Source organism: Cnephaeus nilssonii (genome assembly GCF_951640355.1).
Source record: "Cnephaeus nilssonii genome assembly, chromosome: 15".
NCBI classification, from domain to species: domain Eukaryota; kingdom Metazoa; phylum Chordata; class Mammalia; order Chiroptera; family Vespertilionidae; genus Cnephaeus; species Cnephaeus nilssonii.
Genome location: NC_137086.1, coordinates 10485886 through 10508693, shown reverse-complemented (window position 1 = coordinate 10508693; position 22808 = coordinate 10485886). Strand labels below are relative to the sequence as shown.

The 22808-nt window shown below is 51.5% G+C and overlaps 1 protein-coding gene across 2 annotated transcripts in view; it reads right to left on the bottom strand.

Moving 5' to 3' along the window:
• Nucleotides 1-14071, bottom strand: part of EFR3B (EFR3 homolog B) — a 69741-nt gene extending 55670 nt beyond the window's left edge. For both annotated transcript variants that reach the window (XM_079791909.1, XM_079791910.1), the window contains exon 1: nucleotides 13850-14071. In XM_079791909.1, the coding sequence (XP_079648035.1) occupies nucleotides 13850-13856 (7 nt within the window). In that variant the 5' untranslated portion in view covers nucleotides 13857-14071. The remainder of the gene's footprint in view (nucleotides 1-13849) is intronic.
• Nucleotides 14072-22808: the final 8737 nt, after the last annotated feature.

Here is a 22808-nt window from a genome sequence, read left to right as displayed (position 1 = left end):
AGATTTAAACCGCAGACTCCGAAAGGCTAGGAGTCCAAGATCAATCACTCCAAAGCCCAAGTCTGTAATCAGAGCGTCTGTCACAGCACGCGCCGTGGTGCCAGAGCACAACGCAGGCACCGGGCCCAGAGCTGCTGAGACTCACAGCCGGGACCGGGGTGGTCGTGGTGCCAGGGGAGGTTTCAGAAGCAACACTTTGGAAGCTCCAAACAGAAGCAAGAGCGAACGGAGTCAAGAGCGCGCCCTGGAATTCAGCAAAAATGCAAAACAGGCCCTGGGTTGAGCCAAATGAAACATGCCAAGTAAGCAGCAGGCCAGGCACAGCGAAGAGCCATTTTGAATGAAGCCGTCAAGTGCACCCGGGCATCCTGGAGGTACCTGCCTAAGGAAGGAAGTCCCTCCAGCAGAGTCTGCCCATTGCAAGGAGCCAGAGCATCGGTAGAGACAGCGGCTGAGCTGAGCGGGCCTCCCAGAGCAGAAACCCAGCTGGCAGGGACATGAAGCTCTCCTGACACAGCAGGAGCCGTGAAGGGGTGGGGATGCATTATTTTGTTTAATCCCTCCAACAATATTGAGGTGGGGTCTAGTGTTCCATTTTACAGGAAAATGAGGCTGAGCTCAGATAAGGAACATCCAAAGTCACACCACTGTCACAGGGGAGAGCTGGGATTCACACCGCTGCCTGTCAGAGTCCAAGATGTTCACACTTCATCCCTGGACTGCAAAGGAGACTCAGGTTTATTCACTTCTGTGTGCCATTAGAGGGGAAAAAATCCATTTTTAGCCAGGGAAGTATAGGTCTTTGTGCAGAGATGTCACCGCCAGCACATTATCAAGAAACAGGTGAATGATCGGGCCATTAAAGGCCACACATTCTTAGGAGGGTAACACCCCAGTGGGCTGCGAGGTCACGGGAGCCCCGAGAGGAAGTGGGGAAATCAATCCTGCACGCACGCCTGGCCCCGCTCAGCCGTCAGCCCTGCGGGTGCTGATGCGGCAGGCCTGCGAAAGCCGGGCTCTGTCCTGTCACTGAAGGTCCATTAGAGCCGGCAATGCCTCCGAGGCCTTACACCAGATGGCCCTCTATATGAGCCCTGTCCGGGCCGCGTCATCCGCCTCCCGGCTGCCAGCAACGGGCTGGGCTTCCCAGGCCAGCTTCCCCCGCTCTCTGCTCAGCACACACGTTGTCCAGCAGCGTGCGCCCCTGACCAGCAGCTCTGAATGAGCGCTGTCATTGGGGTGCAGGGGACCGTCCTGGGCAGGAGCCCCGGTGCTGGCTGGCACAGTCCCTGGCTGTCTTTGAGCCCTCTGCCTGCCAGGGGTGCCAGACAGACCGGCGATTGTTTGCGGGCATGTTTTCTTCTCTTGCTGGGGTTCCTGCTGTCCTACTGCAATACAGTTCACACGCAATAAACGCAGATCTTCGGCGTCAGTGCCGTGAGTTTGGACAACTGTTTATTTACTGTGTAACGCCCACCCAAACAAGACAGAGGCCTTTTTTAACCCTCACCCCAGGATATTTTCCCATTGATTTTCAGGGAGAGTGGAAGAGGGAGGGAAAGACAGAGAGAAATATCGATGTGAGAGAAACACATTCGATTGGTTGCCTCCTGCATGCGCCCCGACCAGGGCCTGGGCCAGGGAGGACCCTGCAACCGAGGTACATGCCCTTGACTGGAATCGAACCTGGGACCCTTCAGTCCACGGGCTGACACTCTATCCACTGAGCCAAATGTAGGCTAAGGTTGAACAAGGCAGAGGACATTCTGATGCCCTCAAAAAGTTTCCCTTTCCAGCCAACCCCCTCACCCAGCCATGATGTGGTTTCTAATTTCTATCGTAGATTTGTTTCTGCATGTCTCTTAAATAAGCATTTCTAAAACATAATTAGAAGATTCCAGATAACTATCCACAGGTCTTGGATGGTGAAAAAAACACTTTTAATTATATTTATTTATATTCTGCCATTATAATGCGTGCTCACTATACAAAAACAAAATATTTTTTAAAAGAAATTTGAAAAGTCATCTGTGATCCTATCATCCAGAAATAACCACTGTTTGTGTCTGGGCTAATAGACGTGCATTGATTACAGACCAGCTCCTGGGTGTGGCATTATTAGCTTCTCATAAATAAATAAAACTTGATGCTGCTTTGTGGGAGGCAGCTCACTCCAAAAGCAACCTGCAATTTAAGGTGCCCAACCCTGTGGTTCAGCTGGGGCTGACATCTGAACTCACTGTTAACTGTCCTTTGTGGACTCTGTCTGGCAGGCCCCTGCCCACTGGCAGCCCCATGGACCGCTCGTGGCACGTGCATCGCTGCTCTAGGGGATAAAGACCAGCTCCTTGAGATGCACCCTCCAAGGTGAATACACATTTGCCATTAATTCAGACCACCCATCCATACCGTAGCCTGCCTGCAGGTTTGATCCTGGTTCCTCCAGCCACTTCCACAAAACGTAACAGACATGCCCTGATTCTTATGGATATGAATTTTCTTTCTTTACAAAAAAAAAAAAAAGACACTTGAATGACATTCTTAATTTGAGCTGGAGTTTTGCAGCGATCCAAAGACTATAATGATGTCAGCTTCTGGGTCTCCTTTTATTGACACCCCTGAGTCAGAAGGGGACGAATGCCCAGCCTGATTTATGGCATCGATGCCGGGCACCATCGGTTCTGACCATGGTGTGTCATGTGTGTGTCTGTGGGGGAAAACTTTTAAAAAACGGAGGTCAAATACTAGCATGGTCTGACATTCCCCCCCGCTTCTCCTCTGTCTGCATATAACCCTCAGCGAAGGTCAGCATCCCTGCTTTCTCTCCCCCTTCCCACCGTGCCCCCACGCTCCATCCAGCTCAGGCACACCAGCCTGAACAGCGGCGGATGCAGGAACATCTGGCTGGGTGCTTCCACACAATGAGAAACACACATTTCATTGCTTTGGTCCCCCAGGGGCCTTTTCATCTATCTTGTTTGGTAAAAGAATAATGCACACACTGTATGAATGGAGATCAAAATACAGAGCTGCCAATAAATCACACCACCAAGGAACTTTCTTTTTTTAAAAAAAGAAAGAAAAAAAAAAAGATAAGATTGTGGTGCTGATTCCGAGCCCCACAAGGAGGAAATACGTGCGCGTAATTCTCTGCCTGCCTTCACCCTCTCAGTGCGTAGGCCAAGCGGCTGTTTCTCACGACCAATACCGTCAAAGCCCAGAGGAAACGTCAGGGGGTTCTATTCTGTCATGTCCTTTATTCTGTACAGAATTATAGTCAGTGTGCGAAGGCATACCGTACGGAGACGGTGAAATATTACAGCTGTCACTCACTACAGGTTTCCTTCTGAAATCCCAGCCCGCTACCATTGGTACCTTGGAAGCAGGGGCTGCTGGGTTGGTATGTATAGATGTATGACTGACACGGAATTATTTTATAGTTCAATGCACACAGTGGAGCCCTGACTACATCCCAAAGATCTCTGCTGGATGCTAGAAAAACAAAGATGATTAAGACAGAGGTCCCCAAGGGTTCATAGATCGATAAGGAAATAAATGACATTCCTGTGTGGCAAATAAATGGCAAAAAGAACATCACAGTATAAGACACGGTGGGGAGACAGAGGAGGCTCGGCAGGAGGCGGCGGCGTGCAGGGCTCTTTCGGCGCCCACCCTGCAGGCCTCTGCTCGGGAGGCATCCTTCCAGCACAAGGTGCTGAGAAGCGGGCGGGGCTGGAAACGCATCCCTCCCCTGCAAGTAGTGCCTTTCTAGTGACCTTACTGTTGTGACTGAGGGATTCTTCTCCACACAACTGATAAATGTTATTTCAAGTTCTGTCCGTCTAAAAAGGAAGTTGGGGCACGGAGAGAAGTCTTTCTGAATAGTTATGACGAAGCTTGGAGCGCTGCCAAGCCAAGAATCTAAGACCCCTGGCTCCTGGATGCTTGAATTTATCTGGGTCCTTCTGGGGGGCAATGAGAAAGTTGGCCTTGGAACCCAGAAATCCTCATTCTCAGATGTCTAGTCTCAGGATGTGCCCTGGGGCACCCATATTCCTGGATGCAAAGCCACACCCAAACTATGTCAAATCAACGGAAATATTCCGCTTGGAGTTCTCTTGCAGTGACACTCGCTGTTTGGCATGAGACACCTGGAATTGCCATGAGGTACCAAAGCAGGGCTTGAATCTCCCACGATGCTCTGTGAACCCCTGCGTGGGAGACAATGGAGAGGGCGGACCGGCTGCAGGACCTTGGGCAAGTTATTGAACTTCTTAACTCTGTGTCCTCAGCTTAACCACAGAAACAATGACATCCACCCCAAGGGGTGATTCTGAGTCGAGGTATTGAATTGAGCGACATGGAATAAACACTGCTACGTTTTAGTCATGCATGAGGATTGAGATGAAGACGGCATGTCTGTCATCTCTCCGGAGCAGGGAGGAGAGGCACCGTCATGGGCCGCCACGCTGCAGATGGTCCTCTGGGGGACTAGGCAGTGCCGAGCGCTGTCAGCATGCGGATGTCCCCTCTCGGGGGGGGGGGGGCCCCGTCTAGCAGGCGACTTCACAGAGGCAGGTGCCCAGCTCACCGACACTGCGGCAGCTCTCTGCTTTTACGCTCTTACCGCCAGACCCTGTGTCTCAGGAGTTGAACAAACGCAGTCTACATAGGGCTTACCCAGCCTTGTACGCGGGGACTGTCACTGTGTCTGCAGAGGGCATGGCCAGGCCCCAAGATCATCCACAAAAATGGCTGGGATGGCGACAGCATCGCCTTTCCTAGGCTCAGTGTTCTGTAATTTAAATACATGGATACAGACATCTCATTTGGCCCCTCACCACCAAAGGGGAGAGAATGAGCTCAGAGGAAGATGCACTAACTAGCTAGGGCAGGCGTCCTCAAACTATAGCCCGCGGGTCACATGCGGGTGTTCTTGCCGTTTTGTTTTTTTACTTCAAAATAAGATATGTGCAGTGTGCATAGGAATTTGTTCATAGTTTTTTTTTAAACTATAGTCCGGCCCTCCCACGGTCTGAGGGACAGTGAACTGGCCCCCTGTTTAAAAAGTTTGAGGACCCCTGATCTAGGGTCCTGTGGCCAGAAAGTGGCCATCTGGGACGTGGACCGCTGTCCCTTCTCTCACACGCACAGCCCAGTCCTACCCCCACCTCCCAGAGGCCGCCATCGCCACGGGCAAACAGGCTGGCCCTAACGGGGTAGGAAGAAGGCTTCATTCACCCCAAACTGTCTGGGGAGCCGGTGCCCCTCCTGCGAGAGAAGGTCCCAGTGCCTGCTCTCCTCCAGGCCTGGCACTGGCCATGGAGCACACCTCTGAGAGCACGGCCACCCAGGCACGTGTGTGACTGTGGCTGTGACAGCGCATGCTGCTTGCTGGCTGTCCTCCCCACTCTCTCCGAGATGGATGCTCACGCTTCCCTGTTTTCCATGCCATCCCTGGCTCTTGCATTCCGTCCTCCACCCTCGCCTCCCTGCTGCCCTGGCTCCTCTCTTGTGAATCTGGCCTCATGGAGGACCCCGCAGCTCTTCCTGGAGCCCTCTGCCTCCCTGACAAAACAAAAACAATGACAGAGGAGGAGGGGAGGGTGTCAAGAGGCAGAGGCTCCAACCAGAGGTGACAGCTCCCAGGTTCCCCGCTGACTGGCCTGGGACCCCGGAGAAGGCGTGCGGCCCTCAGCTCAGCCACGTCGCCTACACGCCCCTGCTCTTCTCACACAGATGTGCAGGTCCGCGGGGCACGGGGCGCTCTGCCGAGGAAAGACCTGTACCCTCCGGAACAGCGGTCGCCAACCTTTCGGACCTCACGGACCGCCAGTGGTCCAGGGACCACCGGTTGGCGACCGCTGCTCTGGAACGTTCAGAATATTCTAAGGACAGTGGTGTGAGAGGAGGGCGAGCCCACACTCTGGAGCCGGAATGCCTAGGTTCAAATCCCAGGTCGGCCACAAAGCTGAGCAGCCACGGGCAGGTCGCTAAACCTCTCCGTGTCTCAGTGTTCTCATTTGGATGATGAGAAAAATGACCCCTCACTCGTAGAATTTGAGGAAGATTAAACCCGTTGATACATAAAAAGTGCTTAGAATGCTGCTTATCACACAGCAGTGCCCAAGGAGTGGAAGCTAAGATAACAGTATTATCTTATTCATGACATGGATTGTTATTCATGTCACATTCATGGATTGTTGCTCACGACACACGTATGGCCAAAATACATACAGGGTCCGCAGTTACAGAGAGGTAAATTTTTTGAATGACAGCCAGCTCAGCATGCATCCGCTCAGGGAGGTCTCCGAGCACCTGCCCTGTCCCAGGCAGCGTCCTGGGCCCTGAAGACGCAGCGGGGACAGAGAAATGAGTTCCCTGCTCTCCCGGGCTGCGGTCTAGTGGGAATAAGGACAAGAGGAAGGTGAGACTGTGATAAGTGGCTGTGAGTGAATGAGGCACGTGAACGAGAGGGATTAGGAAGGCAGCAGCGGCTTCTCCAGCAAACTCTCCACAGACACAGGCAACCAAGCGGAGAAATGACAGCCGCAGCTGCAGAGGGGAGTACTGGCTCCCGGCAAACCAGGCAGGAAGCCACGAGGGCGGGGGTGTGGGGGGGGACAACTTCAATGTGAGGAATCAGAACCCACAAACTTGCATTTGGACCAGTCTCCATACGCTACAGAAATAGAGCAGATGAAGGGAACGATATTTTTAAAAGAAAAATCTAATTTAGATCAACATTGATAAAATACACCTCTTTTAGAAGGAACTCGGGGAGGAATTTCTGTCAGCTCTTAGCATCTCAGAAAGCTGTATTTATCCTTGGCAATTGCATTCTTAAGAAAGTTTTTTTATAGATGCTATGAGACGTGCAAATGACTTGCTCCCTCTTTTGTGGCCTACAAGGAGCTCGAAACTGAATTTTCAACAGCGCCTGCAGGTGGGCAATTTTCCCTGAAATAACTTTATTCCTGGCTTTATTTTTTTCTGTTCTACTCGTACATTTCCTTTGATTTGTCTCCTTTACTTATTGTAGCACAGGTGTGCATGTAAAAATAAATGCCCCAAATCCTCTTTAGAACAAGTTAGATTATAATAAGTTTACAGCTCTAGGTAATCTAGCACCCATTTCAAAATATACCATTTTCTATACCGGCCTATATAACCCACATTTCATGTGCATTGGGTATGTGTTGTTTTTTTTTAAAGTTTCAATTCACCTTATCCCACACCCCCATCTTTCCCACCCACCTGGTCCTACTGCTTTTTTAAATATATATATATATATATTATTGATTTTTTACAGAGAGGAAGGGAGAGGGATAGAGTGTTAGAAACATCGATGAGAGAGAAACATCGATCAGCTGCCTCCTGCACACTCCCTACTGGGGATGTGCCTGCAACCAAGGTACATGCCCTTGATCGGCATCGAACCTGGGACCCTTCAGTCCGCAGGCCGATGCTCTATCCACTGAGCCAAACCGGTTAGGGCATACCACTACTGCTTCCTTTAAAGGGGCGAACATCTTCCACAGCACATGCACCACTGTAACTGGTCCACAGCTTCCTCACTCCTCGGCCTACCACCTGTGGCTGGTATCTTCCTGCTTTTCTTCACTTTCACATCATCCCATCCCATCCCCATTCTGCAGTGCCCCAGCCTCATTTCCCTAAAACATCCATTGGCCAAATCAGCCCGTGGAAAGTCAAAAATCTCCAGCGGCTCCTCCTGCTCACAGGGATAAGTGGGAATGCCTTGCCCTGACATATCTTCTCCATCACATAATGCTCCCCCTAAACTCGGCTGCACCCAGGTAGCGCCCTCTCCTCTCTCCCCCTGGACAGGTCCTCTTTCCCCACCTCTGTGCACTTACTGGTGCCTCCACCTGACACGACCTCTCTTCCTTCCCCACCCAGCTCAGGCCCCTGCACAGATGCCTGCTCTCCCCTGAAGCCCTTCCAAAGAGGCCTGCCTTCCACTACCAGATTGCTGGCTGGCCCTCTTCGGATGGGTTACTACTCCATCTCATCCTGCACAACTGTGCAATTTGACTGAACCTATCTTTGTGTCATTTGATTTTGTGTGCACCCTACAACCTGTTTGCCCACTGAAATTGGAATCCTCTTGGTGGACAGGACTTCTGTTCGTTTCTGTGTCTCCCATAATGCCCTATGGCAGTGGTCGGCAAACTGTGGCTGGCGAGCCACATGCGGCTCTTTGGCCCCTTGAGTGTGGCTCTTCCACAAAATACCACATGCGGGTGCGCACGTACAGTGCGATTGAAACTTCGTGGCCCATGCGCAGAAGTCGGTTTTCGGCTCTCAAAAGAAATTTCAATCGTTGTACTGTTGATATTTGGCTCTGTTGACTAATGAGTTTGCCGACCACTGCCCTATGGCGTACCATATACAGCTGGCACTCCACAAATACTTTATGGCTTATGTCTATTTCCCTTCAAAACATACAATATAAAGCAAGTGACAGGCAAATGGTTAATGTCCTGAAAAAACAAAACGCTCAAGACAATTCACTAAAATGCAAACGGCTGAAAAAAACACAGGCAGTGTTTAACTTCACTAGTACTAAAGAATACAAGTTAAAATGATCCAACTTTTATATCGAATTAGCAAACACTAGGGGGGAAAATCTCAGTGTTTCATGCTTTTGAGAGTATAGGGCGGTGGGTACTCTCCTAACTGCTGGTGGGAGTGTACTGGTAATCGATACAAATTGAAAACAGTTTAACAACAGATACCAAATCTTTAAAATGTTTATATACCTTGATCAACCAATTTGGAGGGCTACAGGCTAGGGAATTATTCCAAAATTTAGAGAAATCTTTTGGCACCCGATACTCTTCCCAGGGGTTATAATATTGAATCTTTACGTATAACCTAAATGTACAGTAAGGAAATTATACATCCATTCAGTGGACTGTTGCATAGCCATTAAAAATGGCAGTCAGCAAGTTTTTATTAATTCAGAGGGAATGTTTATATTCTAATGTTAAATAGGAAAAATAGAACACACAATTATGTAAAATGGGAATTCCAACTACAAAAACAAATGCATGGAAGGAAAGATATCAAAACAGTAAAAGCAGTTTTACTTGCTTGTAGTTTTCCAGATTTTCTGGAAGGATGGGTAACTACCGGGGGGGGGGGGGGGGGAAGATGCTTTGTAAATTAGATTTCTCTTTTCTTTGATACAAGAAACAGTTTCACAAGCTCTGTTTATTAAGCTTATGGGACATAAGTTTGTTTTTCTTGTTGCCCTTTTTTAAAAAAAATTAAGAAACAGAGAGGAAAGAGAGTGTTGTAGAGAGGGAAGGGGAAAGTGGGGGCAGTGCTCCCATCCTGATTCACCTCTGCTGTGAGGTGGGCACTGCCATCTTTGTGGAGCCAGGGAACCGGCTCAGAAAGGGTCGGGGCCACGGTTACCCGCGGGCAGGGCCAGTCTATGGGCTCCCTGCTGCTCCGCTATCACCATGCCTGGGTTCGCACCGACAGGACCCCTAAAGAGAGAGAAAGGGAAGGGCAAAAGCAGGCGAGCCCAAAGCCCTAGTGGTAATTTATATAATAATATAAAAGGTTGGCTTTAGCGGGTGGAATTGTGAATGGTTCCCCTCCCCACACTCGCCTTTCCAGATTTCCTCTAAGGTGGCATTAACTTTTTGTTTATGGGCAGGAAGAAAAATGCAGCTGAATCCACTGAACTGTGAGCAGCGAGAGAGAGGAGACAGGCTCTACTTGCCCAGCCCGCTCCTAAGGATACAGGAGTTGGGGGCAGGGTGACTGTTCAGGGAAGGCGAGGAGATTGGAGCGAGCGTCTATGTGTACATGGAAGGGGGGAGTGGCTTAATGGGAGGGGGAGTGTGCTGGAGGCAAGGAGGTTGGAGCATGTGTTTTGTGCGTGGGGGTGAGTAGTTGTGTGTAGGGAGTGCACAGAGGTGAGGAGGGTGAAGTGTGTGTGTGTGTGTGTGTGTGTGTGTGCGCCCACATGTGTGTGGTCTGTGGGCGTCCCCTGTGATCAGCAGCAGCAGGACCTATGGAAATCTCTGCCAAGGTGAGCCCTGCACCCCGGGCAGTCAGCCCCGCCCTGCAGTCTCTCCAGGCCGCCCGCCGGTCACAGCACACACGCGTGCTCGGTGCCGCGCATTTACAGAGTTAGCCCTGCCGCCTCCCTTCGCCAGCACTCCCAACCAGAGCGGGCGAAAGGCACTGCCGGGCTGGCGGCAGCACCTGCTGGCACAGGTGAGGGGGTGTCAGAGCAGCTTCGTTTCAGAGGGACCCGGCCACACCGACTGTGTTCTGGGGAAAACCTTTCCGCGCGCTCTGCCTGGCCGGCGGGCCGATCCTGGAGGGTGGCATTTTTCGGGCAGCTCTGCCCCACCTCAGGGGTGGGTGGGCTGCTCCAGGCAGGACAAGCATGGCTCCATCCAGGAGAGGGGCACAGGGCAACCTCTAGGCATACAATTCCGACACAAAGAAACGCAAGTGGGAATCCATGTTTGCACAGGATGCGCCCCCAACCTTCCTCCCCCAGTGCTTCTATTGTTCCAGGTCCCTGGTCCGTCTGTGTTCAGAGGTACAAACAAGACCGGACGTCCCCCGGGGCCTTCGGACGGCCATTTCCAGAAAGGGACTGGGGTTTGGAAATGAGTGCGTGCTGAGGAAGCAGCTGGGTGTTTGGTGGCTTGAATGGCCAGCTAGGTCAAGGTGACTGGTGAGTTTCAGGTGGGGTGGGAGGTGACACAAACAGGCATCTTCAGGAGCTGGCAGAGAGGGAGAGAGCCGGGTAAGGGCCCAAGACCAGCCGCAGGGGCAGGCTCTGGAGCAATCGTCTTGTGATTGCAAAACCTCCTCCGCTGCACGGCCACGGTCACGGCCAGGCTCGGAGCCTCACAACCAACCTCCCCACTTTCTACTGAGATGTAATTCCAAGAGATGACGGCACTTGCCTAAGGTCACAGACCAGGGACCTGGCTTTTGGATTGAGATGGGCGGCCCCCAGGTCTAGCATTCTTTCTGTCCCCGAGAGCACTGTGTCCTCCAGCAAATTCACGGGATTCTTATTCCCCCACAGACAGAAGGAAACAGACAGAGAAGACTGAGGGAGACTGAGTTGGGGGTGGGGGGAGGGCAGAGGTAAAGTGAGGAAGGGTGAAGAGGGGAGACAAAGATCTGTCCAGGATCACCGAGCAGCTGAGAGGTGGGGACCAGAGTTAGGGTACATGAATTCATAACAGATCAAGTCACCAAGGTGGGTAGTCAAGGGTCATCATTACCTAAAGCTCTTAGGTGACCTTTGGCTCTACATGGGGGGGGGGGGGGGCGTGAAGGGAGATGCTCACTGCTCAACAAATAAAATCCATGGTGGCATTTTCCTAACGAGACTTTACCCAAGTCACGGGGGGGAGGGGCGCACTGGTCAGGAAGCCCCAGTTTGCACTTTGCACTATTCCATCTAACGACGTCACCTTGGGCAACTCACTTGGAAAATATGGGAAAATTTATATGATCCCATATAAATGTCATAGCGTATGATTTTAAAAGAAGGGAAGACAATTACGTGAAAAGAATAGCATTTTTAAAGAACAAACTTTCATTTCTTTAACATTATACATTTTAATTTTTCATCACAAAAGACAAGGATTTTAGCCAACAGAAATAACCTAAGAACTAAATGTAAGAAGTCTGTGATTCCATGCCTTTCCCACCTCCCCCTCCACATCTTTTTCCTGAGGCTATTGACTTCTGGGGAAAGAATTATGACAGGTATCACATGGACCCTTTCTTTTCATGAGAGTCAAGGAAATACTAAAATCCAGGCAGATGCGCTCTCCCCTTGGAGAGTGGGCTCCCCCTCGCACCTCCCAGGACAAGGCTTTGCACCGAGTGAGACACAACAATAACCTCCAAACGGCTTTCCTTTGCTGCAGGCAACTGCCCAGAGCACTTGCTCTATCATCTTTCTATGAATCATTCAGGGGTAAATGCCGCCTCTACTTGCATCCAGAGGAATACAAACATACCATAAAGGAAAAAGAAAAATCTATGGGCATCAGAACATAGCAGCCAGAGAGGTTAGCTTCCCAGTTGGCCTTGCTGCCCTATCCAGCTCTTCCTGGACTTGCTTCCTACAACAGAGCAGGCTGCGACCCCAGTGCTCAGGTATCAGACTGACTCAGACCACGGCCCCGCCGAGTGAGGCTTCCTACCTCTTACCCATTCTGATGGGCCTTGTCCTACCGCCTTCCCCAATGCAGGCCCCCCTGCAGTCACATGCTTTTGTCAAGTGATCTGCAGCTTCAGGCTGCTCAGTCTGCAGAAAAGAAGACGGGAGAAAACAGGGAGTCAGAAAGTAGCTCTCTCCCGGGCACCGTCCTGGCTTAGGAAACTCACCTGCCTTGTTACCTAGCCCCAGAGGCCCCGCGGCCAGCAGAAGGGGCTCTGAGGTCACCCTCGCCTTTCACCCACTGCCCCCTTGGATCCATCCAAGAGAAATAATACTTGCTGATGTCGACCTGGTTCAGAAATGCAGACGTATTACCAACTGGGCAGGGAAGGAGACTGATGAAAAGGCTCTCTCTCTCTCCATAGTGAGGCCCAGTGATGGCTGTGTCTACGTACCAAGCTCTCAGCTTCCTTTGCCACCAACAAACTTTGTGACTCACAGTCTGTTTGCAGAGTGAGGCGGCGAGCAGCCTCAGTGATAGGTTAAACTGGGAATGTAAATTGGGAATGCCGCTCTTCTCCCAAACTCACCCCTCAGGTGTCCCCTGAGCCCTGGCCTGGCAGTGGAGGTGGGAGGTGAGAACAATTTCCGTTCTCTTGCTAGCCCTAGGAGAGCTGTCAGAATCTGGGTTCTGATGGTCTTACGTCCATCTGGATCCTCTCTCTCTCTCTCTCTCTCTCTCTCTCTCTCTCACACACACACACACACACACACACACACACACCACACACAGCGGTTCAGAGCGGCTGGATGCTCTGTAATGCAGTTGATTTCTAGGCTGGTCTGGGTCCCCAGTGCTGCAATGTGGAAACCAAAGTACTCCCCTTCCTTCACCCACGCTGCCCCCCAAACCGGAGGAATTCCTGGCCAGCGTTGAAGCAGACCACGCATCCTGAGGGTCTGGCTAACTGTTGCACACCAGGGGTGGTGGTGGTGGAAGGGAAGAGAGGCAAGGGGAGAGCGAGAAGGTGGCTACCCAGAGCTGCGCTGTCTCCCTCAGCAACGTCTCCCTCCTCGATCGCTGCAGAGGGCCCATCTGGAAGTTCGGGGACCTGGGTCCCCGGGCCCCTGGGGCAGGCAGCGGCCACCTCCACCCAGGAGACGCGAGACCAGACTCCAGGACCGGCTGACTCCCCGGCCCTCGGCACCGCGGGCGCCGCCTCCCACATCCCCGCAGCCGGACGGAAGGCGGGCAGCGAGCGTCCCCCCGCCCTCCCTCCGCAATCCGGACCGGCTTCCGCAGCAAACTCCTCAGCACCACCCGCCTTTGTCAGTTCTGCAAACGCTGTCACCCATGACCGCCTTCCCCGAGACTCCAGCGGAGACCCGCTTTCCCAGAGCCCAGATCACCCAGCCCCCGACCCCCCGACGGACCATCGCCCACCGCCCCACCGCCTGCAACCCCCCGCCCCCAGGATCCCGGGGACCCAGGGTCCCCGGCGCGGGCATCTTTGTCCTTTCAGCACAGGCGCGCGCGCACAGAGCGGCAGACGGAAAGAGGCAGCCGGGCTCCGCGTCCGCGCCCCGTGGCCTCGCCGGGGCCCCGCGGGGGACCAGGGTCCGCGTCCTGCAAGTTTGCGAGCCGCGAGGCAGAGCCCTCCTTACCGTACATCTCCGCGGGGCAGGCGCCTCCCGCGGGGCCGCGTCACCGCGTCGCCTGCAGCCAGCCCCCGGCGGCGCCTGCCTTTCATTCACGCTCGGCGGCGGCGGCGGCGGCGGAGCCTGCGAGGCCGGCGGGCGGGAGCGGGAGGCCGGGGCCGGACCGGGAGGCCCCGAGCCGGGAGCCGCGCGCCCAGGCTACTGGCAGGCGAAGCGCCGCCGGCCTCTGCTCCGGTTTCTGGGCAGGGCGGCGCCGAGGGGCGGGGCTATGCTAATGAGGCGGCCCTCCTCCCCGGCGCGGCCACTGCCAGGCCGCGACCCCCGCCCCGCCCCGCCCCGCCCCGCCCCGCCCCGCCCCGCCGCAGGCAGGTTCCCGCCCCCCGCCGGCCTCGGCGCGGACAGCCTCCCACAAACCCAGACCCCTAGGCGCGCCTTATCCCAAACCCGGGAACGCCCTGCTCCTGTTAAAATGCCCGTGGACCCGGGGATCAGCAGGGGTGCTGGAAGCGGCAGGTGTACCCCTCTCCCAGATGGCTCCTGGATCCGTAAGGGGAGCCCGGGGCGCAAGGAAGACGAATTGGGGAATACCTTTCCACCCGCCCCTGGCCCGCTTAGCTAAGCCCCGTTCTCTGATTCAGCCCTCAGCTGCGTCCCTCCCGCCACTCTCTGGCCACGTGACTGCTATCAAACAGCGTCCATCCTGGGCCAGGTACGCAGGAAGCGCACTCCATCCCACCCCCAGGTGCTGCAGGAAGTCAGTTTGCATTTTCTCTCCCAGATGGTGCGTGTTATTCACAGGCTTGGCGGTCAGGGTCCTCTCTACCTGTGCCCCAGGGCCCGCTGCTCCATCCTCCGGGGCCGTGTTGAGAGGCAGACCCAGAGGGCTCAGGACCCACACCCTGAAGACATCTCTGAGGCCAGCTCTGGGCTTTCCCGAGGCTTCTCACCCAGCCTCCTCCACAGGTCACACATCCACTTTCAATATTTACTTCTCAGTTTCCCCTCTGGCCCCCATGGTTGAGGTTTCTACTAGATATTAGGGAGTGGAGGTGTAATGATTTCCATTCTACAGAAGAGGAAACTGAGGCTGTGAGAGGCTGGTTTGTGTTCCTTTTTCTCGACCCACTGAGCTGTGTGTCTGCAGGCCAGTCACCTACCCTCTCTGAGCCTCAGCTTCCTGCAGGACTGTTGGGAAGTTGATATAAAACCCTCATGACAGTACACAGTGGGCACTCTCATATTTATTTATTATTTTTTCCTTCCTCACCCAAGGCAGGGAGAGAGCCAGAGAGAGGGAATCCAGATGGCTGGATTCTTGGAACAATGCTCTCTCTGTTGTGCCCCAAGCCCATGTTTTCTGTGTCTCTCTGTCCTCACCATCCCCTCCCACTTCCTTGCTGTTTCCAGGTGTTGTTCCTGTTCTTTTACCTCTTTCCCTCTCTTGGCAGCACAGGGGAGTCCTGGAGCCCCCTGGGAAATCCTGGGAAGGCTCCTGGCGCTCACATCTGGTCTAGAGCCCTTGGACGGCTCTCAAAGCAGCTCTGTCTCTATTCTCAGTTCTAGGACCAGGTCAGGTGACTGCGAGATCTGCTGACAGTCACAGCTGAACCAGGCAGAAAGGAAAATTTGGAGATTGCTTGGTCTGGACATGGAAGAGACTCCCACCCCACCGTCTGTTCAACACAAAACATGCTCATTGTTCACTGGAGTCTGCAGCACGGTGCAAATGCAGTGTCTGTCTGCAGGAGCGAAATGGCTGGCCGGGAGGACAAGATACATACTGATAAAAATATTACATGACCAAGGGAAGATAGCAAACTGTGCATGAGCGTTACAGACCTCTATTTTTATTTTATTATTTGTTTAATCTTTACCTGAGGATATATTTTTCCATTAATTTTTAGAGCGAGTGGAAGGGAGGAGGGGGGAAGAGGAAGAGAGAGAGAGAGAGAGAGAGAGAGAGAGAGAGAGAGAGATTGATGTGAGAGAGACGTATTGATTGGTTGCCTCCCACACCCACCCCAACTGGGGCCAGGGATCGAGCCTGCAACCCAGGTACATGCCCTTGACTGGGGATCGAACCCGAGATCCTTTGACTTGAGGGCTGACGCTCTAACCACTGAGCAACACCAGCCAGGGCCAGACCTCTATTTTAGACACTCGGATGGTTGGTAGGTTAATTCATTCTTTTTATGAAATATTTAGTGGTTACTCCCAATTCTGTGCTAGACACTGTGAAAGGTACTCAGGAGACATGCCAAAATGATAGAAATGCTAGTAAGTTCTACGGTGGAGGCTCACAGAAGGAACAGGGTAGAGTTTCAGGAAAAAAATATTCAAGAGGGGCTCTGAGGATGAGCAGGGTTTCTCGGTGTGGAGATACCATGTGAATAGTTCCAGCCAGGAGGGACAGACACAGTTTGCAAAGGTCAGGATGGTAGAGGGGACAGAGTAGGTGAGGCGCAGCCTGGGATCCGCCTGCTGGAGCTGAGCCCGGGACGCGAGCAGACGCAGAAAGGGAGGCGGGCAAGGTCTCTGGGGCCATGTTGGGAGGGCCTGGACTGCCCAACCCACAGGCTTTCCGGTTGGATCTAGGTTGCCAGACTTAGCATATAAAAATGCCGGGTGCCCAATTCGATTTAAGTTTCAAAACAAAAACCCCCACAGTTTTTAGGTCTGTCTCATGCAATATTTGGGACATGATTATACTGACAAGGTTTGCCGTTTATCTGAAATTCAGCTTCAGCCTAGGTTCCATCTGCCTGTTTCATCCAGTGCCGTCCTTTGAAGGGTGCTCCTGGGTCCTCATGACAGACCCAGGCCTGGGTAGTCCTTCTCCCTCCCCCCAGTCTGTGTTCCCAAATAGATCCCACTGCTGTGTGGCTCCCAAAGGCACAGGAATGGGGCCACTCAGGCTGGCCTGCCAGATTCCGCCTGGGGCTTTGGCTAGAGGGCTGAGGTCCCTCTGGACTCTGGGTGTCGGCAGTGAAGGACTCAGCTCATGCCCAGCTTCTCTGAGGTGTGGTCAAGATGCTTAGATAACATGTGGGCAGGAAATGGTGCTGCTGTAGCAATCTCAGGTAGGGTGTTACCCCCCTGATGAGGAAGCTGAGACTTGGGGGGGGGGGGGGAGTACAATCTTTTCACCATTTAAAGCAAAAAAGAAGAATCCACGTGTCCCACTCCCCAGAAGAGTGTGACCAAGAAAAAAACACCAAGCAGGTGATCAGTTAGGTAGGTCAACCTTGGGGAGAAGGGAAGTCAGAATTGGGATCCCTATCTTTTTAAAAATATATATTTTATTGGTTTTTTTACAGAGAGGAAGGGAGAGGGAGAGAGTTAGAAACATTGATCAGCTGCCTCCTGCCCACCCCCTACTGGGGATGTGCCCGCAACCAAGGTACATGCCCTTGACCCGAATCGAACCTGGGACCCTTCAGTCCGCAGGCCGACGCTCTATCCACTGAGCCAAACCGGTTAGGGCTGGGACCCTTATCTTAAATAGGTTCTTACTTACCTGCCCAAACCCGAAACACAGTGATGGCTATGACAAGAAGGAGAGTGGAAAAGGGAGGGACATTCGCTGCGTGCCCACTATGCTACAGGTTCTGTGCCAGGCACTCGACACGGATGATCTTATGTAATAGCCCAGTAACCTTGCAAGGTGAGCGCTATTATTCTCATTTTACAGCTGGGAAACTGAGGCCCGGAGGGGTCGGGCAGGGATTCGAGCCCCAGTCTGTGCCAAGCCCCGTTTTCTTTCCACCACAGCACGATGCCCTGCAGTCCACACCGACACCCACACTGAACTTCCCATCGCGTTCTTCCTAACAGCCTCATGCCCCAGGCCCCTTCCCTCCCTTCCCGGCCTTTGCTCTCCTTTCTCGTGTGTATGTCACTCCCCTATCGCCTGGGTTCGGAGGGTAGAGATTAAAGCGGGTCTCAGGCTATCCAGACCTATGCAGGCTAATGTCCACCCGCCTCCTAGGCCGTCAGGGGGGGGGACCCCTGTGGCATTGGCCAAATCCGGAGCCCGGAGCCCAGAGCCCTTCGGGGACTGGTGGGTCAGGCCAGAGAGCTGAGCTTCAGAAAAGGTTATTACCCTTTGGCCAAAGTACACCCTAGTTAACACAGTCACTATAAACAATGTCTTTTGCTGGGATCATGAGCAAGCACCACCATTTCCAGAGTTTCCTTATGAACCAGAGGCCGAATCTCCCTGCATTACAGAGAAAGGGAGGCTTGGAAGTAGGAGGCAATCTACAACCCTCTCATAAAACCCAGGATCCTCTGTGCATCCCTGGCTCCGGTGTCCGGGGCACAACACCTGGCCTGTCCTTTAGTCCAGGAGGCTGGCCCCCTGACTGTCCAGCCTCACAAGGCCCCACCCCCTGCACCGTGTCTGCGCAAAAGCCTCTCGTGGCACCAGCCCTGAGCACCCCACAGCTTTAAAGGACCTTTCAGAGGGAGCAAGGAGGGAAGAAGATGACAGCCCCAGGAGTTACAGTTTCAGAGAAAAATAAACCATGAGACTTAGAGAAGGGCCCCGGGGAGAACCAGAGGGGAGCGTGTGCCCCGAAGATTGCCCCGTAGCTGACTAGCTGTGAAGCCTGAAATAGAACTCGGGATTCCTGACTCCAGGCCGGGTGACTTGAACTCCTGGCACCTCTCCCTTAAAGCAGGTACCTTGACCTACTTCTCAGAAGCCGCAGGGAAAGAACAGCCTATAAAACAACAACCAAGTATAGGAGCAGTTGGGCAACCAAAGGCGGGAGAATGCATCTCCACAACACAGAACACAGCTCCGAGCCAGGTCAGTGGGACGTGCTCTTGGCATGGTTCCTGGGAGCTGCCTTGGATGCAGGAGGGACGTGGTGGGGACAGAGCTGCCGTGAGATCAGGGCAGGGGTACCTGGAGTGGAGAAGGCGCTGCAGACAGATTTGACCTCCACTAAGCCAGATTTTGCCAGACAGGGAGTGAAGTTGGAGATACTGATTAATAACCCATAGGGGTTTAGAAGTACTAAGCAGCCCTGACTGGTTTGGCTCAGTGGATAGAGCGTCAGCCTGCGGACTCAAGGGTCCCAGGTTCGATTCTGGTCAAGGGCATGTACCTTGGTTGCAGGCACATCCCCAGTAGGGGTTGTGCAGGAGGCAGCTGATCGATGTTTCTCTCTCATCGATGTTTCTAGCTCTCTCTCCCTCTCCCTTCCTCTCTGTAAAAAAATCAATAAAATATATTTTAAAACAAAAGAAGTACTAAGCAAATTCTCCTAGCCACCATCCTCTTCTGCCTGTGGTTTGTCCTGTTCACCCTCCTGTCTATGGCTCCCTGTGGTCCCTGGAGAAGAGGCTCCTTCCCCACAGGAAGCTCAAATCCACGGTAAAAGCTCAGGCATTGCTATGCCTTCAGCCCCCCCCCACCACCACCACCTATTCTATCTCCTGGGATCTTCTAGGTTCCAGAGGGTATATTGGTTTGACCTAGTAGGAAACTCTCCTGGCTCCTTGCTGTCAGGAGGCACCCATTCCCCACCCATTGTCGCCCACCTTCAGCCTATGTGACACCTGTCCCCACCGAGAGACCCAAGCCCATCCTCACGCAGAAGGACCTGAAGGCCCATGGCATCGATTGGGCATCTATTGATAGGCATGACTTGAACGAGAAAAGAAGACATGGGCAGTGAATAGCTGGTCAGAGAGATGAGCTCAGAAGGTCAGATCTGACTTTCCAGGCCGTGGCTAAGGAGACCTGCATTCCACCACAGCCAGAAGCAACAGGCTTGTCCAGAGGCGGGCCAGCCTGACCAAAGAATAGTGTAAATGAAATTGGGTGACAGGGAGAAAAACGCCTCCAGGAAACTGTAAGCCCGGCTACTAGAGAAAGAACTTTTGAGAGGCTGAACTCTAAGACCTCAAAGTCCGTGCCGATGGAGGAAGAGCTCTAGGGCTTCAATGGGGCCACGTGCCAGCTCACCAAGGAAGTTCCTCTGGCCCGCCCACACCAACGCCCGCCTCTCCAGCCTTGTCTATTCAGAGCCTCGTATTAGCTTTGGACCCTGAAATCACCCCTCCTGCTCCCCTAAAGAATGCTGACTGCTACACCCACCTGCTCAGCCTTTGACGGCCCTGCAATTAGGAAGTCTAGCTATGCCCATCTCCGCCTCCCTGGACTCTGTCAGCCACAAGAATCCTCTCTGATACTCAGCCCCAATTCACAGCTTCTAGATCTCTAGCCCAGTTCTCACTTTTCTGGCTCAGGGATGATAGCTCATTTCAGTCTCACAACAGGATGCTCAGCAATTCTCAGGTGGAAATATTGAAGAAGCTTAGACGTCTATATACCAACATGTGTACAATGAAGAAAGTCAGTTTGATTTTGAAACTCATTAGTATCTGATGTCTTGCAGGTCAGGACTAACTCATGCTCTAATGGATGGAACATGGATTCATTGAGAGCCTACTGCATGCAAAGACTATGTTAGATAGAGTGGAGACAGAGAGATGGAAACATCTTTGCCATTCAGAAAACCACATTCTAGTAGAGAAGGGCAGTTAGGACAATGAAGTGTCAGAAGAAAGATAAAAAATAGAGTCCTAGAAACTGGACTCTGAAAACTACAAAATATTGCTAAAAAATTAAAGGAAACCCAAATAAATGGAAAGACATCCTACATGCATAGACTGGAAGACTTAATATTGTGCTGATGTCCATGGAATCCAAAACAATCTTCAGACTCAGTACAATCCCTACCAAAATCCCAATGGCATATTTCTCAGGATGAGAATACACAATCTTAAAATTCATATGGAACCATAAAAGACTCTGAATAGTTAAGGCAATCTTGAGAAAGAACAAACTGGAAGCTTCACACTATTTCAAACTATATTACAAATAGTAATCAAAATACTGTGGTACCTATATGAAAAGACATATAGCCTAGTAGAGTAATAGAGAGCTCAGAAAAAAACCTTCACATATATACTCTACCATTTTCCTACTAGGCTACTAGAGAAAGCAACCTTTTTCTGATGTTCTCTTGTTACTGAGATAAAGGACATTAGAGCATTAGAGATTAACTGGGATCTTCTAGGTTCCAGAGGGTATATTGGTTTGTTCTAGTAGGAAACCACATCCAGAACAGCAGATAAAATTGAAGGCATCATCTTGTTAACCTTATAATAATCTAAGGGTACTGAGAACCCATGTTATTTTCTAGGATTCAGTCATCTTCCTTTTTTAAAAGTATTTTTTATTAATTTTAAAGAGGAACGTAGAAGGAGAGGGAGAGAGAGAGATAGAAACATCAATGATGAGAGACAATCATTGGTTGGCTGCCTCCTGCACGATCAGGGATCGAGCCCACAACCCGGGCACGTGCCCTGACTGGGAACTGAACTGTGACATCCTGGTTCATAGGTCAGCACTCAACCACTAAGCCACCACGGCCAGGCAAGCCATCTTCTTCTTTAGCCCAATTAAATAGTTAATGGAAATATGATAGAATTCTGCATCTTGGAACTAACAAGAGTATTATAGTGGTGACTGTATTAATGATTTCCTTGGATACCTAGTGTTGCTTTTGACTTTTTTTTTATATAGATAGGAGGGATTGAGGGTACTTCCACATAGTCCTGTTTACTAATTGGTCTTATTCTACAGGTGAGGAATCTATTTCTTTAATGATGCCAATCTCTGAAAATGTGTAGTTCAGTTCTATCTATACTCAAGAACTGAGGAAATAACTATGGAATGGATTTGGGGTCATAGAGCCCACTGTGAAGTAGATTCTGGCCAAAATTCCATTTATGACTTGACTCTTATAGACACACACACACACACCCTCCCACTCTGACCAGTGGGCAATAGCAGTAGTAAGCATTCTGAAGAATTTGTGTTATCTCTAAGTCAATGTCCAATAACCCCCGAGTGATCTCCTCTCCACCCCAACCAATTACCTTGTAATTGATCACAATTTCCTTTGGAAAAGAGTCTATACTTGGGGTGGTACTGCAGTCTTGTTCCTCAAAAGTACCCAGGCCTTCCCTATTCATGGAGTTTTGGGTCTAGTAATTGGATGTGGGGCTGTCACTCTATTGTCATGACTTGAGCCAGATGCGTGGGGGCGTTTTTCAGCAGACCTGGAGTTTGGTTTTTTAATTTTTGAATTATTTATTTTAAAATATATTTTAAATAAAATGGGATCTTAGAAGCTCATGGTCTGTTTTTGCTACTGAGGGCCCATGACCAAAAAAACCTTGAAGGCTTTGATTATTGTGCTAGCCTTGCATGTCTCCACACCACTGGCAGTTGGGTGTCATCATTTGGCTTCTGCTGAGCCAGGATCTGTCCATTGTGATTGAAATAGAGGGGTCACCCCAATGGTAGCCTATCACAGGCATTCCTGGCCTACTTAGAATAGCCACTCAAGCACTCTCAAAGATGGTCTGGGCCACCTTTGAGACATGGAAAGAGGACGTGATAAGTGCCCTCCAATATTTCTCACTTTCATCATCTTTGAATTCCTTCCTCAACATTAAACTGCATTGTACCTCAGCCACATGGAGCACACTTCTCTATTGTGACTAGGTTTTAGGCAACCAACCAAGAAAACACTTAGAAACGCTTCCAACTATTCAAATTTCTAAAAAATACGCCCATGTAGATAAATTCATCCTGAATCTAAAATTTTGTTATTTCCTCCTTAGGAAATCCATTCCTCGTGTGTGTTTTCCCCATATTCATGTAAATTAGCCAATCTCGGTGTGTGTGTGTGTGTGTGTGTGTACCTTATCCTCAGTATGTGCTAATCAGTAACTCCTAGGTTATACTTTATAATTGGTCCCCTTGGGCATGCTGGTACCTAATTCCAGTTACATGTTTGGAGATAATGAAGAGCGAAGGGGTAGAGCATACAGATAATTGGCTTCCTCTTGCAAGGCTACTCCTTTAGGTGTGTCATCT